This window comes from Lissotriton vulgaris, chromosome 6 (assembly GCF_964263255.1).
Source record: "Lissotriton vulgaris chromosome 6, aLisVul1.2, whole genome shotgun sequence".
Taxonomy (NCBI): Eukaryota; Metazoa; Chordata; class Amphibia; order Caudata; family Salamandridae; genus Lissotriton; species Lissotriton vulgaris.
The window spans coordinates 830447611-830468167 of NC_141694.1; the positions used below are offsets into that span (position 1 = coordinate 830447611).

Below are 20557 nucleotides of genomic sequence, written 5' to 3' on the forward strand. Positions count from 1 at the left end.
AAACGCATTACATCTCCTTCTAGACTGTGGCATTTTTGTTGGGCTGACCAAGCTCCTTGCAAATTTTGACCAAACAATGAAAGATAAATACAAAGAAAATGTGATTTTATCAATCAAAATTATTTTTAATATTCAAGAATTACTCTCAATTAGCACAACAGTTCCATTTGAGTAATTGTTCACACATACGTTCACACATACGCATACAGAGAAAAAAAATCTGATAATAAAAGAACAATCAAAAGATAAACTTTACATGTTTATTTAATATACACTTTAGTGCTCAGCAAGCTGTCAATAAAATACAGGAATGTCGCATGAGTTTAAAAAAAAGTGCAATCAGCGAGGGATTCTTATTTGAACCGAAGATGTGTGTGTTCCCAATATTTGTTTCCTATGTTCAAGCAACGGTACCAAAGTTTTCTGAAGTTCTTAAAAGTGAATCTGAAATTTTAGGTGTGGTACCGTTCAATCACCTGTGAAAGTAATCACCTATAAAAGTAATTTGTAGTGCAAATTAAATATATGTTTGTTGATATTTATATTCTTATTCCGTTGTTTGTTTTACCAACATGAAAATAACATTTAGTTTTTATTGATTATTGAGTAGGGATTTTTAAGCAAGGAAGCACTTTGGTTAGAGTAACATATTTTACCCAAATCTCTATCTATTAACTGAAAACATTTCTCTTGGAATTATTGTGAGGTTTTTTTTCACGAGAAAGACTTTCTGTAAGACACCAGGGCAGCTGAGCAGCCATTGAATTATTCATGAAGTTTCTTGTACCTACATGCCAGTCCATATAACGTTCTCATTAGGTTCACATTTCATTTTACGTCGCTAGAATGCAGTTTTATACATTTAATTCTGAGTCTCTCAAAACAAGAAAATGTAATATGCCTCAAATCAATTATTCAAACATTCAGAAAGATTGAATGAAGAATTAAGTGAACCTGAAGGATAACAAGTGTTTTGTAGTTTTCACCTGAAAATGACCTTCGTGAAAATGTATATGTTCCAACTGTTAGACTTCACAAAAGAAAAGAAAAACTGAAGAGACTTGTTGTACCTGATTATGTTACATATAATGCACATGGTTTTGGTAGGATGATAACACGAACAGCCTTTATGTGCAAGACTACATTATCACATGCTTTAAGGCGAATCTATGAGAAATCAAAACCTGAGAGCTCGCCGATGGCCATTAAGCATGATGAATAGCAGTTGTCTTGTTTAGTTATCGAACTGATCCCGAAAATAGAAGGGAAGCCATGTATATTGTTGCGGGAGGGTATGAGGTGCAGTTGATGAGGAGACGGTTTTATGGAGTCAACAAGGAAAAAAAAAACTATATATGTATCTGATGGATTATTAAATGGTTTCCTCAAGAAGCTGAAGCCCTGGCTTTTCAATTAACCAACCTACCACAGGGAGGACTAGGCACACACACCTGCTCAGCGCCGCTGGTGAAAACGCACTCTTCAAATACTCATAACTTTGAGCATTGGGCAGGTGTTAGCCTTATAGTACTTTGCTTCAGAGAAACATTTCAGTTAACTTTAAAGAGTGTCTATAATGCAGAGGAGGGGTACAAAGAATTGTGTTTCATTGGTGAAGAGTAGATAGGAGAAGGGTGTAGGGGTGAGGAAGGCCCCATCCTCAATGACATCAAGGTTTGCAGTTAAGTGATGCAAGGGTACTTTGTATAATTGCAATTCTATTTCGGAAAAAAGGGACCAGTTCCTCCGATAATTCCACAGAGGTCATAATTTGAAGAATGTGATGTTTTATTATCAGATCACTCAATCGGCTAATTATTCTTTTGGGTCTGAAAATAATTTTCCTCAGCCCACTCCTTAGAATGTTATAGGTCACTTTATACTTGATTGCCCTCGTCTTTCTGATCTTTTCAATTTTGTGCACTGTCTCCTGGTGCACGAAAGGACATGCGAGAAGCATTAATTGGAACCTAGGCTTTAGACCTCGCTTTCTTGGTATAAACCAATGTGCTGAGGAACAGTATCAAAGATCTTAAAGAGGCACAGCATCTCCAGACAATTAACTTTCTCAAAATCAACAGGTAAGAAGCACAGATTGAAAAGGACTCTAGGCTACAAACAGACACATCAGAGGCGTATGGATCTAAACCTGCTAGATCTGGAACCTGGCTCGGTGCATAAAATTGATAAAATAGTGATTTGACCAGGACATCAGAATTGTCGAACAGAATTCAGAAGAGAAGTGCCCACATAGAAGAACTCCTGGACATGTCAATGAAAACCAAAGTATTTAATTACTCTGGTGATGTGCGAAACAGGAGGTCATCTGGATTTTGTCCTCAGATAATAATGCCTTTTTTGTCTACATAATTATATTTCAAAGCAAGATTATTCAAACAGTAATATAACTGTTCATTGTCCGGCAAGTCTGTAAGCAGCTCCTCTTGCAAAGAGACACTTGTATCACAAGTGCGCCTAATTTCTCAAATTACTCTTTCAGCCAGGGTGATTTGATGGGGTTCACCAGGATCAAATAGATATGCATAAAGCAAATCCTTTCCAAGTCTCTGGTCCTCATTGTGCCAGTAAAAACTGTATATAAGGCCTCCCTCTATCCATGGTGAGAAATAATCAACCAGATTTCCCTGATCTACAGAAAATCATGGTCCTGTTCCTTTATCATTAGCGTGTACACAATGAGGAGCATATAGGGAAAGGAAAGACACAGGTCGCCCTCCACTCAAAGTTATGCAAACAACAATGACCAGGTCCAATTAGGCTATGTATACTTCAAGCAATGTACTTCATATTGCACTATTTTAGCAAATGTCTCCCTTTCATTTAGAAACCATTGGGTAGAGAGTACAATGTTGCCATGCCAAGTTAAAAGGCCGCCATCCCTTCTAAAACAGTCAAGAAAATCGGACAAAAACACGATGTGTAGTGAACAAAATGTGAGAAAACTAGATGACCCCTCACGGGCGAACCACCAACGGGAAACCTGGTAGGTACTCACCAGTGTTGCCCTGTTATCATCATCGGCGGTCATCAAGCTTTAAAATAAAGTGTCCAAATAAATGTGTAAATGCAATTTAAAGTGCAGTGAGAGAAAGTGCAACACACAAAACAGAAAAACAGTGTAATGCGACGAGATAGGATCTGCACATATATATGACTTTTATTCTCCTTCTTAGTGCAGCCTATCAATTAAAAAGCAGGGAGTGGTTTTTAATTATATAACCACAAACCATACGCCAACATGTTTCATTGCCTTATATCTTTTTAGGCAATTTCCTCAGGGCAAATGAATTTTTTACTACTGCATCAATTGCTGGACACACCATTCTTCATGACCCTACAAAGCCAAGGCGACTCCTACCGGCCGCAAGGATGAGATTAAAATTTAGGTACAACCCCTTGACCCAGGTCTCGTGTCGTTTTCTAACGATCTAGAAGGACCTCTGTGTGTTGCCTCCAACTACACATCGTGTTTTTGTCAGTTTTTCCTGACTGTTTTAGAAGGTATGGAGGCCTTTTAACTTGGCATGGCAACATTGTACTCTCTACCCCATGGTTTATAAATGAAGGGGAAACATTTGCTAAAATAGTGTAATATGAAGTACATTTCTTGAAGTATACATAGCCTAATTGGACCTGGTCATTGTTGTTTGCATACCTTTATCATTAGCCCCAAAGAAACTATCAAAATAGACTGTCAGCCATTGTGCGGTCTCCCAGGAACCACACAAAATTATACTTTACTGAGTATGTTTTTTCAATACACAAACATATCCACAACAGGCTAATATTATGATCTTTTAATACTGTACATCTGCCAATAGTATGGTTCTCAAGTACTGTGGACTCTCTAAACCGTCTTTTTCCGCAAGGTTCTGGACTTTCACTAAGTCTGAAGTCTAGATATCTGGTTTATGCTGTAATTGTCTGAGGATTGTCGGGTATACTGGTTGTTAGAGCACAGAGTAAGTGTATTGTGTATATTGCAAGTGGTGCTTCATTTGAACGAAGGACCACCAAAAGTAATTTAGAAGCAGAAACCTGTTCAGGCAATCACTGCTTCCCTCGCCTGCAATTGTTGCACATAGATTTTGAGGACTTCAGGGGCACTTATGTACAGAGAAATCCATCACCCAGGAGTAAGGTGTCAGAAATTGAGAATGCTGCTGGCATGTGGGTATGTCCTCCCGTCCTGGAAAATATAAACATTAACCCCAAACATTCCAGATGGAAAGAGCATAAATAGATATGGGTCAATGTTTGTGCTTGCCCACTAGTAGACTGGTGTGCGGGTGGATGAATCTCTGCTGGTAGAGAATCCATCACTGGAATTATTTCTGCTACAGAGCCAGAATCGCAAAAAGATGTAATGCCCTTAAAATTCAAAGGTAAGTCTATGTTTGTCCCTGACTACTAGCCTGAAGTCTGTGTTTGTGGATGGTTCTCTGCTGGTAGCATTAGTTATGCTACATAGTCTGGTAGAAAAGATGCACTGTGGATAGAACACAAAAGCAGGTCAATGTTTGTGCCTTGCCACTAGCCTGATGTCTGCACTGGTGGGAAGATGAGTCCATGAGCTGTAACATCCACTATTAGCCATTCATCTCTACTCCTAAAAGCCTCTCCTTCACCCAGTCTGACAATTACTTCCTGAAATGAATAATACAGCTGGTGTCATAACTTAGAACATCCTTGTATCTGCCTTACTCCTACTGGCTCAATTTACAATGCCTATTAATTTATTTGATTAGTTAGCTATTTAAGTTATATAGCACAGTCAGGGCAGAGATATCAGAGCTCTTTATATAACCAGATATAGGAGGAAACGGAAAGTCATTATGACAATGATAGGAAGGTTGAATAATCTTTAACGTGTTCTGATCTGGAAAACATAAAGCAACAAGGGAACATTGAAGATGAAGTGATATCACTGAGGGTAAACATTATGTTCTATTGGTATAGGAAAGTAAATCCTGTCTATCAAAAACAGTATTAACTGGAGGGGGCCAATAGTCAGAAACTGTTTGAACACATAAGTTTGTAAGTTGTTTCCTGAATGCTAGGAGTGGAGTAAATGTTTTCAGGTTGATGGGTACCAAGTTCTAGACGAATACTTCAGCCCCCGGAAAAGGACTGCTTACTGATGGTGGCTGATTTGACCTTGGAAACTTCAAGGAGAAGTCAACCTTAATTTTCAGACTTCTGAATCCCACCTGAGATGGTCAGACGTTTGTCCAGGTAAGGAGGAGTGTTTTCATTTACAGCCTTGCGAATAGGAGTGCAAAGTTTGAACATGATCCGGGTTGGGAAAGTAATGTTGCAAATGATGAGTGTAATGTGATCAAACCTTTTTGCATTGTGTACTAGTCTAGTGGCGGAGTGGAGGGGCAGCTTTCTGTGGGGATCGGCGAGAGAGGGAGGACTCCTGCTAGAATGGAATTTACAAAGTTAAGTTGTGTTATGTTTTTGCTATGGGAATTAAATCCGGAGTCCGTGTTTCCCTTATTCCACCATGTCATTTTTCCAGTCATAAACATAGGACAAATCCCACATGCAGAAACTAAAACCTTTACCCACTCACACTTAGCAATCAGTGGCCAATTTCAAAAGTACCCTTTCTGACTAAGTTACTAGGTGAGTAGGCTACAGGCAGCTTAAACACACCCTCTCTGACCCTACACTTTTGAATACCAGACAATCTGAATTTCACGATGTAGTGAAACTAAATCTACTGTTGAACATGCTTTTTATGATTTGGTTAGAAATTCAGATTGGTGGGAGAGCATCCCTTTATTTAAGATGATACTGCATATATGATAGGGACGATCTGCATGGCTTTCTACATGTTCGAGTCCTCTCTGATCCAAAATCTGGAATTTTCACATTTATTCCAATACCTACGGTCTCGGCCATTGGTCTGCAATCTAAGTTGCCCATGCCTTTTTAGTCAGCAAATACTCTCCTAAAAAACCATCTTTCGAAAAAATTTACATACATTGATTTTCACCTCATCCATAATTTGGCATGCTGTAAAAAGCTATAAGATAAGGTAATAAAAAGAACTAATGAAGATGGAACAGACAACATTCCATCCACCAGACCCACCTTGAAACAGTCAGGGGTCAATATACATTATCTCTTTGCAGTACAAATAAAATATATATATTTTTGGACGGGGTAGGATTTCACTCTGAAGCGACTTTATCTACCTGACAGGCAATACGGAGATATTTTGAAACAAAAATTCGGAGGTTTCCGTCGTTAAATAGTTAAAAATGATTACAGTGAGATTGTAAGAGGCTCTTGAAAATGTAAGATGAAATACTAGTCAAAAATATTTACCATTCCTTCTGATTCGGACTGTTTTCTCGAAAGGTCCTTATTTGAATTTTACGTTTTAAACCATTGATATAAAAACGCTGCTACGTTTTGTTTTTAGCGTTTTTTATTTGGGAAGAGTGGGATCTGGTAATTTCTTAGTACTTTTAGGAGAAAACTGAGCTCACATACCTAACTTAAACTGTCCCCTCTTAGCCCCCCTCCTACTCATGTTTTGTCTTTTTCTGTTTACATAATGGCCGATTGCTGTTCCCTTTTGCTTTCGTCCTTAGCCCTTCATGCAGATTGGGCCACTGGTTCTCCCATTCTATAGCACTCTTTAAATGTAGTATGTGTTTCTTCTGCCAAAGAACCACTTGTATTTTTGCAACAAAATACATTAAAGTAGAATATTCTAAAAATAATCTGATCTAACAAGAGCCACCTTTAAACCTGTTCAACAAACAGTGAATTTGATAATTTGTCGGAATACAGAAAATAAAATGATTGATGAATTATCTAAAAATTAGGAACCTACAAAATAGTGCTATGGTAGTGGAGTGTCCATTGGGCGCTATCACCCAATCAAGGGTAACAAACTACATGCCGGAGGGGATTCTGATGCCAGTCTACCAGCTCCTCACATCCAACAGTCGAATATCTCCATTTATGCTCAGCACATTGATCTGGTCGAGGTGTCTGAACCTGTGTTTGTACTCCAAAGCATGCTTTCCATTAACCGCAACTTTGTACTCTTGGGCTTCACACAGGATTATTATCTGAAACCAGAAACAATAAACCAGAATTTACATGTGCTTTTATCAGCCAAGTCTAATAGACAATAAGCAGCTAACATAATTAAAACAAAGGGCGCTTCACAATTAGACTACATATAGCGATTTGTTAATTGCCTGTAACAAAAACTTCTATTTTTTTTACAAGACAGTTACTCAATAATTATTCCTTACACCCAAAGTGATGAAAATATTTTATCCAAGTCAGATATTATGCGCACAAGTTACTCCTTTTAAAAGAAGGGTTTAATATATAATCTACTGCCTAACATAGTCACTAAGATTAGATACTATAACCTATTTTGATATCAAAACAAAACATTTATGATTTTGATCACCATCAGCAGAACATGATTGCCTGGCTTCAAACCCAACCTCCTTATCTGAGAATAAGGTATTAATGTTTTGAATAGTGTCTTCTTCTATCTACTACAGGGAGTTGTATTCCTAAATTCAGTATAGGATGAGCACACAGACAAAGTAGAGGAAATAGAACACACAAAAACTTTGTCAAAAACAATTTCATAATTAGATGTAAATCAGTTAATACGTATAACAGTAACAACCTGATTATTCAAAGTTGGCTTAATGGTAGTAGATAAAGATACCTCAGTAAAAAAAAATTCTATTAACAATGCAGTAAAATACTGAAAACTCAAAATGATGTATGTAAAACAACTAAGCCTTCCTTTAACATTGGAATACTTAAAACGGTAACAAGAATTCTACCAGAGTCTGTTTTATCGAGTGGTGCAGAGCTATCCAGACTCGCTCATGAGACAAGCCCTTTTGCCACCAATTACAAACACCCTCTTCAAAAAAAGAAAAAGAAAAAAAAAAGGCCCGTACATTAGTGGCACAATCGATCACCACACAAAGAGGATGACTATAGACAAAAATACAAGCTCTAGTCTTAATGTTGATTGAAAAGCAAACTGAACAAGCATTGGCAAAGCCAAATACATCTGGCTTTAATGTGGTAATACCTGCAAACAATGGCCTGTACACATATGGTTTGCATTTGTTAGCACATCAAAGCCAGGCCTATTTACTTTGCCAAAATTAAGTGTCTAGAAAGCGAGCATCACAAAACTGCAGTATCACAAGCTGTTTCTATGTGTTTCAAGAGTGAAAAACACATCTGCAGTACCAGAGGCTGCTAGAGGGTGCACCGTGAATGAGCATTACAAAACTGCAGAGTCAAAGGCTGGTTGGTAGTGGGTTGAAATGTAATAAGGAGAGGCTGCAATCTGTCAGAATAAACCAGCAGGCCGGTACTGTAAGCTCAGCTTCTCAAAACCACATTGGGTAGGGCCCATTTTACGATTTTTTTTTTATTCAGTGACAAGTCTCATGAAATAGGCCAGGAAATAAAAAGAAAGAAACAGAAATAGCAAGATTAGCGCCGTACGTGGTCTGTGCCCGTTCTCTCCCTCTGTTCCCCTCGCTGCCCCCGTGCCCCTCTGCCCGGTTTCCCTTCTGCTCCCCTCGCGGCCCCGTGTCTCTCTGCCCATTTTTGCCTTCTGTTGCTTAGCTGCCCCTGCATTTCTGTTACCTTTCTGCCTTCTGTGCCATTCGCTTACCCCCGTCTTTTGTGACTTTTCCGCCCTTTCTTGGGACCTTTCTGCCTACTGTGCCACTCGTTTCCCCCCGTTTTTTGTGACCTTTCTGCCCTTTCTTGAGGCCTTTTGTGCCACTCGTTTCCCCAGTTTTTTCCGACCTTTCTGCCCTTTCCTGTGACCTTTGTTCCTCTGTGCCACTTGTTTCCCCCCGTTTTTTTGTGACTTTCTGCCCTTTCTTAGGATCTTTGTGCCTTTGTGCCACTCGTTTCCCTCCGTTTTTCCGACCTTTCTGCCCTTTCCTGTGACCTTTGTTCCTCTGTGCCACTTGTTTCCCCCTGTTTTTTGTGACCTTTCTGCCCTTTCTTGAGGCCTTTTGTGCCACTCGTTTCCCCACGTTTTTGTGACCTTTCTGCCCTTTCTTAGGACCTTTCTGCCCTCTGTGCCACTGATTTCCCCCCGTTTTTTCTGACCTTTCTGCCCTTTCCTGTGACCTTTGTTCCTCTGTGCCACTTGTTTCCCCCCGTTTTTTTGTGACTTTCTGCCCTTTCTTAGGATCTTTGTGCCTTTGTGCCACTCGTTTCCCTCCGTTTTTTCCGACCTTTCTGCCCTTTCCTGTGACCTTTGTTCCTCTGTGCCACTTGTTTCCCCCTGTTTTTTGTTATCTTTCTGCCCTTTCGTGTGACCTTTGTGCCACTCGTTTCTACCCGTTTTTTGTGACATTTCTGCCCTTTCTTGAGACCTTTGTGCCTCCGCGCCACTCGTTTCCCCCAGTTTTTTGTGACCTTTCTGTCCTTTCTTGGGACCTTTGTTCCTCTGTGCCACTCGTTTCCCCCTGTTTTTTGTGACCTTTCTGCCCTTTCCTGGGACCTTTGTGCCTATGTGCCACTTGTTTCCCCTGTATATTTGTGACCTTTTGCCCTTTTTTGTGACCTTTCTGCCTTCTGTGCCACTCATTTCCCCCTCAATTGTTGTGCCCTTTTGCCTTCTGTTTCCTTCGTCGCCCTTGCCGCTGCGTCCCTGTCCCCCTGACTGCCAATTCGCTGCCCCCACCTCCCAGCTGCTCCTCCCTCTCACCTCCCCATATAGGCCGGCCACTGCGCAGTGAGGAGCGCGACCCTTGACCATTCCAGGTAGGTCGCTCCCCTCCCCAAAGCACCGCCTTTGCCTCCCTGCCCCAGCTGCCGCTGCTGAGGAAGTTCGAGGCCCTCCTCCACCCGCAGGCTACCACCTGCACCTCATCTCTGGTGGTCAGTGGTAGGCCGTAGGTTTGCTCATCCTCCATTATATTGCCTGTATTTTCTTTCATTACTCCCGTTGTAGTGACTTCATTTTAATTGTTGTGTCTGTGACTGCTGTTGTCTGTCTCCCCCGCTGCCTGAACGTGGTCTGTGCCCGTTCTCTCCCTCTGTTCTCCTCGCTGCCCTGTGTCTCTCTGCCCGGTTTCCCTTCTGCTCCCCGCGCTGCCCCCGTGTCTCTCTGCCCGGTTTTTCCTTCTGCTCCCCTCGCGGCCCCCGTGCCTCTCTGCCCGTTTTTGCCTTCTGTTGCTTAGCGGCCCCTGCATTTCTGTGACCTTTCTGCCTTCTGTGCCACTCATTTCCCCCCGTTTTTGTGACCTTTTTGCCCTTTGCTTGTGACCTTTTGCCTTCTGTCCCACTCGTTTCCCCCCGTTTTTCTGTGACCTTTTGCCCTTTTGTGACCTTCCTGCCCTCTGTGCCACTCGTTTCCCCCTCAATTGTTATGCCCTTTTGCCTTCTGTTTCCTTTGTCGCCCCTCACCGCCCCCGCCGCTGTGTCCCCTGCGGCTCTGCCCCCCTGACTGCCCATGCCCATTCGCTGCCCCGCCTCCCGCCTCCCAGCTGCTCCTCACTCCCACCTCCCCATACATGCCGGTCGCAGCGCGTTTCGATCCGCTGGCGTGCGGCAAGCCCGTCTGCGCCCATCTGCGCCTGAACCGTGCCCAACGCCAGAACCCCTGGCCCCTGCCATGACGACCGCCGCCACTACGACGCCAGCACTCTGCACGCTCTCGACCCCGGACGGACCACAACTGCTTCAAGGCCGCCCCGAAACGCACACAAGGTCCCTTCACCTGCCGGAACTGCAGCTACACTAGCCACAGAGCCGACGAACCACTCACCAAGAAAGACCTCAACCACCTCCGATGCATACTACTGAACACCCGCTCCGCACGCAAACACGCCGTCGAGCTCTGGGACCTGCTCAACACAACCTCCCCGGACGTCGCCTTCCTGACAGAGACCTGGTTGAACAACTCCTCCGCACCCGACATCGCCATAGCCATCCCAGACGTCTACAAGATCACCCGCAGAGACCGCAGCAACGGAGGAGGAATCGCCATTGTCCACAAGAAACAGCATCAGGGTCTCGACTAGCACCAACGACGCGCTCAGCACTGCCGAACACATGCATTTACAGATCCACACAGACTCCAACTCCACCCTCAGAGGCACCCTCGTCTACCGGACCCCGCCCCCAGTTCAGCGACTCCATCGCCGACTTTATCAGCACGCACGCCCTGACCTCCACCGACTACATCCTCCTCTGAGACCTGAACTTTCACTTTGAGAACAACAACAACTCCACAACCCTGATCGATAACCTCGCCAACCTCGAACAGAGACAACTCGTCACAACGCCCACCCACTCCGCCGGCCACCGCTCGACTCCGTCTTTTCCTCAAGCCCTCACGTCTCCGTCAGTCACACCACCGAACTCTTCTGGACTGACCACCGCTGCATCCACTTCACCTTCCAGAAACCCACCACATATCACCACACCCAACAGATCCCCCGCCGCCGCTGGAGCAAAATCACCAAAGACCAACTACAAGCAAACCTCGCTCTCAACCCACCCACCGAACTCTCCAATACCAACGTCGCTGCCCACAACCTCAAACGCTGGATCGAGGACTGTGCCAACACCCTCGCCCCGCTGAAGAAACCCCCCCACAGAGACACCAGCAAGAGGGCCAGCTGGTTCACCGCAGAACTCCTAGATTCCAAGCAAGCCTGCTGGAAATTAGAGAAGAAATGGCACAGTGAACAAACTCCGGACAGCCACGCAGCACACAAGGACGCAGTCCGCAACCACCACCACCTCATCAGGGCTGCCAAGACGACCTCCTACAAAGACCGCCTCGACAACAACGCACACGACAGCAAGGAGCTCTTCAACATTGTGAAGAAACTCTCCAACCCCAGCTCCAACACCAACGACATCCCGCCATCGCAAGCCCTGTGTGACTCCCTCGCCACCTTCTTCCACCGCAAGATAGCAGACATCCATGACAGCTTCAACACCCAGACAGCCCCAACAGACAGCAACACAACAGACCCTCCTCACACCATCGACCCCGTCCCCTTACTAGCCTGGACCAGCGTGAGCATCGATGACACCATCAAGACCATGAGCACGATCCACTCTGGCTCTCCATCAGACCCATTCCCACACCACCTCTTCAACAAAGCAAGCAGCTTCATTGCACCCCACCTACGCAACGTCATCAATTTCTCCCTTGAGACTGCGACATTCCCAGAGAGCTGGAAACACGCCGAGATTAACGCCCCACTCAAAAAACCCAAGGCAGACCCAAGAGATCTCAAGAACTTCCGACCCATCTCTCTGCTCCCCTTCCCAGCCAAGGTCATCAAGAAAATCCTTAACAGAAAGCTAACCCGATACTCGAAGAGAACAGAATCCTGGACCCTTCCCAGTCAGGGTTCCGCAGCAACCATAGCACCGAGACCACCCTCATCGCCGCCACCGACGACATCAGGACCCTGCTAGACAACGGGGAGACTGCAGCACTCATCCTCCTAGACCTTTCCACCGCCTTCCACACAGTCTGCCACCGCACACTACGTGCACGCCTCCACACCGCAGGGATCCGAGACAAAGCTCTGGAATGGACCACCTTCCTTCCTCTCCGGCAGAACCCAGAGCGTCCGCCTCCCCTCGTTCTGTTCCGAAGCCTCCGAGATCATCTGCGGTGTACCCCAAGGATCCTCCCTCATCCCGACACTGTTCAACATTTACATGGCCCCGCTTGAACACGTCGCCCGATAGCACAACCTCAACATAATCTCCTACGCCGAAGACACTCAACTGATCCTCTCCCTCACCAAGGACCCCATCACCATCAAAGCCAACCTCCATGAAGGAATGAAGGCAGTCACCGACTGGATGAAGATCAGCCGTCTGCAACTGATCTCGGACAAGACGGAGGTTCTCATCCTCTGCTACAACCCGTCACTCCTGGTGGTCAACAGCACTGGGGGCAGCCCCGACCCCCCCGACCATGCACGCAACCTGGGAATCATCCTCGACTCAACGCTGTCAATGACCAAGCAAGTCAACACCGTCTCCTCCCCCTGCTTCAACACCCTCCGCATGCTCCGCAAGATCTACAGATGGATCCCGACAGATACAAGAAAGACAGTCACCCAGGCCCTCGTCAGCAGCAGACTTGACTACGGAAACGCCCTCTACGCGGGAGCCCCGGCCACGCTCATCAATCGACTACAATGCATCCAAAACGCCTCAGCACGACTGATCCTCGATGTACCACGACACGGCCACATCACCCCCAACCTGAGAAACATTCACTGGCTCCCAGTCAACAAGAGGATATCCTTCAAGATCTTCATCCACGCACACAAGGCACTCCACAAGACCGGCCCAGTCTACCTCAACAGATGGCTCTCCTTCTACACCCCCAACCACCAGCTACGCTCCGCCGACCTCTCACTCGCCACCGTCATGCACATCCGAAGAACAACCACCGGCGGGAGATCCTTCTCCTACCTCGCTGCCAAGACATGAAACACCCTCCCACTGAGCCTCCGACAGACCCAAGACCTGCTGACCTTCAGGAGGACACTAAAGACCTGGCTGTTCGATCAGTAGCGGCACCCCGCCCCGCCCCCCCCGCCCCCTCCCCCAGGAGCCATGTACTTTATGGACATTAAGATCTCTAGAAGGTGAGAAAAAACAGTTTTGCTAATGGCTGCAATATGCAAAGATACCACATGTGTATTAACTGTCCAAAACCACTAGAATTCGAGGCGCTTCAAAAACACGTGCTTTGGAGCCAAAGAATATGATGGTGAGATTATAAAGCAGAGAAGATTTAAACATTCAACAAAGCAAGATATCTGCATGACCTTAGTCCTTTGACTTGACTCATATTTTTAGGGAAAAGAAGGTATAGGATACACTATCATTAACACAATGATGCGTTTAACGTAGATGCAGAGCTGAAAAAGCAGTCTACCCCTTGTCTGTGTCTTAAAGTTAAGTTTATGTGCAAGAGAGAGGGTGGACATGGATCTAGTGAACAATGACCATCTCTAAGTGCATACACACCTTATACTGACATTCTTTTGGTATGGGTGACTGTTTGAATGAATTATAACTTAGTAGAAAGAAAAAAAGATGGATCCAAGAAAATCAAGACTCTCTAATGCAGTGCATACGGCACTCATCATGAAGTGGAACTATGGGAAAGGGCAATTATTGTTCTTCATTGAGCGCCAGGAAAACACACTTGTAGGATTACTCGCATGTTTAACTTACAAAAGCTGCTGTTGTGCATTTAGCTGATTGATTTCAAGGATTGATGATGCAGGGGAGTTAATGAGTGGCTCCCTGAGTAGGTCAGTGGGAACTACACACTTCTGAAATGTTTACTCTAGTTTGGTCTGTGGGCGAGCCACAGAATAAACAAGCACCAAGTGGAGAAGGGATGAATAATGTGGCAGGTTCAGGTAGATGCACAGTTGGGAGTAGGTGATTTGAGAGTGCCTGCAGTAAAATAGAGAAGCAGGAAAGACATGTTAAACAGTAGGCTTTGTGTACTGAAAGCAACCGGATAAGAATATTAAAATAAACGCTTGAAGTATAAGCGATAAATATTTGTCAAAACCCTGAGATACTTGCAATTTTTCAGTCACATAATTTCAAATCTATTTTTATTGTGGCATTTGTTTTACCAAAAAGGATTTTCTTTAAAATGATAACTGAAAAATATGATGCCTTTGCAAAGTTATTGCAATGAATACTAAGTGTGCTAAGGCAGAAGAGCGTTGCCCATTCGTCGCCCCACTGCTTTTCAGCAGTGCAAAAAAGTAAAGATAAAATGATAACGCAATGATATCATTTTATATTCCTGCACTGGCTCAGTTCTTGGTACAAGGCCCAGCTGGGCAGTCTCGAGCAGGGGAGGGGTGGTGGGCACTCTCTAAGTGCGCATGACAGTTTGTCCTGTTGTCTTGGGCCGGTCAAACAGTCATGCGCACTTAGCATGTTCTCCACCAGGCTGTATTGCACAGACTGGGTGGTGAACATGCACAGGCTCCCACTCCCTGTCTGAGCCCAGAACCATGGCGCTCAGACCAATCACGATGCTGCTGTCATGCTGGTGACAGCAGCGTCATGATTGATTAGGGGAGCCTGTGTGCTTCTTGGACTCGTCAGGAAGAGAAGCTGAGAGAAGGGGGAGAGACGGCGGTCATGAAGAGGTAAGTGTAATATTTCTTTTCACCTCCGAACTGTGCCAGCCACCACTGTAATCATTTGTTTAATAATGAATGCAGCATAGGTTGATTTTAGAGTGCATGCTGTATTTTTAAGATGTCTTCGGCATTAAGCAAATAATCCTTGCCAAGAGAAGTATACTTCCTTTAGCTGATCTATGAAGCAATCTTCAAAGTCTCAAAGCAATGACTGCTAATGGCTGAAGGGGGGAATAACACAATGCCCACTCTGTATATTGTAAACAGAATGTCTTGTGGCAGCTAAATCAGTCAACCTAGATATGAAAAGGGCTGAGATAGTACTGAGAGAACGCAGGCATAGAGAGACACTGTAGAAACACAATGTTACATGGTGTGACATAAAGATACAGCATATTAGGGGCAAACAGAAGTGAGATGGGGTGTAGGAAGTTGGCTCTTTATATGATATATTGTGCAAAGAGTCCAGTGGTTCCCTTACGAGTGGACAGGGTCTTGCGCTAGCAATCCCAAAGTTAACAAATTTCCTCCCGAGCACTCAAAATGAGAAGTTATTCCATGAATATAGTGTGTTAATAAGTCCAGATCAAGTCGACACAGTCACCAGAGTGCAAAGTCCAAATATAAATCCAATATTCCAAAATAAGTGTTCCAAAAGCGTTTATTACTTCAAATCCTTATTCATCACAAAGATACAATTGGTTTCTCCAGAAGTAGCAGCCAACACGTGTTTCGTCGTGACTTGTATAGACACATTGACTTCCTCAGGGCTGTTTATTAAGTACGCCAGTCATGTACATCATCCTCCAATATGCATGTCTATCCATCTAACCACCGTATAATCATATTCCAATCCGTAAGCCAGAATGTTCCTGTATCCTGTAGAACGATTCTCCCGTCAAAATCAGCAATTCTCCGCGTCTAGTGGTGTCATTAGCACAAGCCCATGATGAGACAGCCATCAACTTCTCTACTTGCCTACAAGAACTGGCGTCTTGGATGCCGAACAACTGTTTAAAACTTAATGGTAATAAAACAGAGGTTCTAGTGGTAGGCAATGCCCCCTTGATTTGGTCCTCATCATGGTGGCGTCAGACTTTGGGCCCTACTCCATCCCCAAGCGAACAGGTGAAGAACCTAGGGATGTGGCTGGACACCAAGCTCTCCTTTGAAAGCCACACCAGACTGGTGGCAGGGAAATGTTTTGGGGTAATTAGAGAACTTCGGAAGACCCTTGATGTACTTCCCATGACAGCTAGAAAAACCATGGTCCATGCTCTGTTAACCTCCCACTTGGACTATGGCAACGCCCTTTATTTGGGAGCAAGTAGCAAATATATGAAAAGACTTCAATTCATTTAGAACGCAGCAGCCCGCCTCGTTCTGATGCTGCCCAAGAGAGCTTCCTCTAACCAGGCCCTTGAATACCTTCACTGGCTTCCGGTGAGGGAGAGAATTCTCTTCAAAGCCTTGTGTGTTAGTCACCGCATCTTACAGAGAAAAGGGCCAACCTATCTACATGATCTACTTACCCCTACACTCCGACCCGCCTTCTGAGATCATGTGTGACGGGAAAGGTCAGAACTCCGACCAACAAAAGAGCGAGAGAGTCACCAGTCTCGTGATGACAAAAGACTTCTCCAAGAGAAAAACAAGTGCAATCATCCGAGCCCAACACCAGATGGCGATCTATTCATAAATGTACCATCTGCAGCCCATATGCCTCGAACATGTAATCATTATTATTATTAAGCGTATCAGAGAGGAGTGTAAGACCTCTGCAAATACACATAATAGTCAATAAATGATGAACAAGACTCAATAAGGTGATCCACAACAATTTATAAAAATAACACATATCTTTATATATATATATATATTTAGGCACCAGAATCAATACGATCAGGTAAGTACATTTTTGAAGAGAAATACTTTTCCGTTTTAAAAAAGTCAACACAGTGCAATTTTTAGAAGCTGCAATATTATGCTATGGGAGGAAAATCAAGTATGGCATTCAAGTACAGTACAGAGACTTACAAGACCAATCTCCTGGACTTAGGATGAGTGTAAAGCGAGGTCCAAGGCACCACCAGCAGCACTAGGGCGGCTGGGTGCAGGGGTGCAACACAGCGTCGGGTGCCCAATGGAAGTCAATAGGGATTGGTCTTTCTGAAAATAGGCTGCAGATTTTGTCTGGAAGACCAGTCGGGCTGAACCGACAGGGGGGGCTCAGACCTCAGGATGCTCGGGGATACCTTTGGTCCTCTTCTCTATGGGCAAGGAACCGAAGGGTGCAGGTGTGACCTTAGGCATCAGGTTTTTGGCACCAGGAGCAGTCGCTGTAGAGGGGGCCTGAAGACAGAGGCTGCAGCTGTTGTTGAGAAGTCCACAGCAGAGAAGCCCAAGGTGGGCTTCGAGTCTAAAAGGTCTGGGGACCATGCTGTCACAGTTGGGCCACTTCAGCTCAGGCTTAGGTGGCTCAGGTGCAGTTGTACTTTCCGGCATTAGGTTTCTGCAGACTCGGAGCCTCACAGCTCAGTCTTTGGTACCTGCAAGATGCAGGGGAACAGTTCCGCTGTCCCACAGGAGTTCTTGGTTCCTAGGTGAAATACTGGAGGGTCTCCCAGGCTTTAGAGATACAGCAGCTGCAGGACAAGTCGTCTTTTGGTGAAATTGTCGAAGTCAGCAGGCAGGCCGACAAGGTTGGCACCAAGTCAGTTGCTGGATCTTCTGTTCTTATTCTTTACGACTCTTCACTTCCATCTTTGTCTTTCAGGTCAGCAGGATATGATTTTCTGATGCCAGGAGACCCCCTAAATACTGAATTTTGGGGCATTGGGTTAGTGTAAGGTATTAGCCAAAGAGATATCTACCCTTGGCGTCACCACACCCTCTATATGACCACTTCCTGTGGGAAGTCGGCATAACCCTGTCCCAGAGTTCATAGGTTTGCCATCACCAAGATGGCCAACTCTGAAAAGTTGTGTCTTCAGGTAACTCACCTTAGGGGTGGTACTAGCCTGGTGGTGGGTATGCCTACCTGACTAGCCAATTGTGCTGCCTGTACAGGTGTCAATCGGTGCTGGAAAAAGCGCATTGGCTTCCTCTCCTTCTTTGAAGCTCCCCTGCATGAATCAGCAGGTCATCCTTTAGGAGGGGTGTGAACACCCTCTGCCCAAGCAGGCTTTGTTTCTGACCTCCTGCGGGGGTCAGAAACTTGTCTCTGGTGGGTGGCTGGCATAAACCAGTCATGCAGAACACCAGTAGCTCATAGGGTTTCAGTGGGCACCTCTAAGGAGCCCTCAGTGAATATGTAATATTATAGCCAACACCCGCATCAGTGTGGGTTCATTAATACCAGAGTTTTGATACCACACATCCGCATTTTCAGTGAAGCCATCATGTAGCTGGGGAATCGTTTTCACCAGTGTCCAGCACATGTAATCAAAATGGCTTCCCTGTTCACTTGCACAGGCAGCAATAGGGCTGACCAGCACAGGGGCATATCTGCTCATGAAGTGATACCCTCACATGTAGTATAGTGCACCCTGCAATAGGGCTGTAAACCCTGCAGTAGGGGCCCTACGGCTGGCCAAACAAACCCTCACACTGCACTAGAGGACCCCCCAAACTCCATTCGTTTCACAGTGGCACAGGGTGCTCCTTCGTTGGGGGGGGAAGTGGAGAGTACCACTCTGCACTATGAAAAATCCTGTTGCCTGCGTGCACGGCCCATTGCGGTGGCCTAAGACACCATGCTCACTCAGTTCTGGAAATTGATATGTGAAGACGCCCCTCCCTCATGAGCCACAAAGCTTAAATTATACTCTGCTACACACTACTGTTTCATCTGCACACATACCATGTGCTGCGATTCATTTTCCCCACTGCCCAGCAAGCAGCGGAACCGGCAGATCAAGCCTGGTACTGTAAGCATTGCCGCTCCAGGAGGCCCTCGCTCTCAAATGCTCCCCCTGAGGCCCTCATCTTAGCTCTTGTTCAGTTTCTCCGTCTCCCAGCAGATGCCTCATTTTGTTCTTCTCCCTCCTCATCTTTTAGAAATCCACACAATTTATTGTCTAGCACGGGGGCCTGATGCACATCGGATATGGCCTGGTTGCATGTAAATAGCACTGCCACACATTGTATCTTAATACAGATTCTGCCACAAGGTTTCATTATGTATCCTCCAAGGTTGACCCAGTAATAACGTGTAGAATGGAACTGTTGTACCAATGAAAAGCACCTACCGCATGTTCACTGTTTCCTTTCTATGCCTGAGAATATTACTCTGTCACAAAAAACCTCACTAAAAATTATTTGTAAATAAAATGAGATCAGAAGGAGGAAAGAGGAAGGTTGACAGCAAGGATTGACTTGGCCTGGAGGAGACTTTAGGGACCCAAGAATCCAGGAGAGGGAGGAAGTCACCAGTGAATGAGGTGCTACCACACGGCTATCCAGAACGCAGAACACCGAGCCAAAGAGAGAAACACATGTGACCGGCTGCCTGAAGGAGATAGCTGCTGTGTCCCCCAAAGTCACGTTGAGCCATGCCCTCAGGCAAGTCCTGGTAGACTGGTAGGCAGTTTGGGAGACAATGAGCTCTGCGGCTGGCATCTGGGGTGCACTATTGATGTCTGGCACAAAGGGAATCTGCAGAGGGCACTTCGGGGAAAGATATGTGTAAAACGGCAACACATTTGCTTGGGGAACAAAAGAAGAATCTCTCAGAACACAAATCGGATGATGGGTTGTGGTGACTTCCATTAGGTACTGTGATGGTAATGGCACAGCATAAACAGCTCCATTACGTACTCTGTCACTCAGGAGAAGAAAAGGGATAGATTCAAAAACACAAAATCAATATCGCGCTTGTGTGCCTGGGGCTAGTGCAGTGATGGGAATGATTAAACCAGGGGCCATACGAAGACCATATTGCTTCAGACATCAAGGTGTGCACACTGTTTGATCTGTTGCTGTTGCCGGCATAAGGCCCCCATCTACCCCAGGGGCGGGGGGAGGAAGGGGGGGTTTCAGAAAGACAGGAATTTCACTGGGGGCATTTTCATGCCTGTTTTGGGCAGTCCCCACCCCAACATCAATAAGAAAAAAATACCTGGTTTCTAGTGGGCTTTCTGCCTCCGGAGGGGAGGGGGGGGGGCATAAAGACTGACATTTCTCTGGGGGGGAATTGCATTGCCCTTTTTGTGCAGCCCCCCCAACATCAAGTTTAAAAAAAATGACTGTTGTGCCCAAAAAAATAGGGGGAGAGCAAAGGCTCTTGCACAAGGGGCCGCTACCCCCTCCCTGGTGCTAGTGGGTGGATCAAT

The 20557-nt window shown here is 45.3% G+C and overlaps 1 protein-coding gene across 1 annotated transcript in view; it reads right to left on the minus strand.

The window, feature by feature from the left end:
- Positions 1-246: 246 nt before the first annotated feature.
- The window catches only part of LGALS8 (galectin 8), a 273575-nt gene continuing 253264 nt past the window's right edge, over positions 247-20557 (minus strand). Inside the window, exon 10 of the mRNA XM_086926860.1 lies at positions 247-7115. Within this exon, the coding sequence (XP_086782986.1) occupies positions 6966-7115 (150 nt within the window). The 3' untranslated portion in view covers positions 247-6965. The remainder of the gene's footprint in view (positions 7116-20557) is intronic.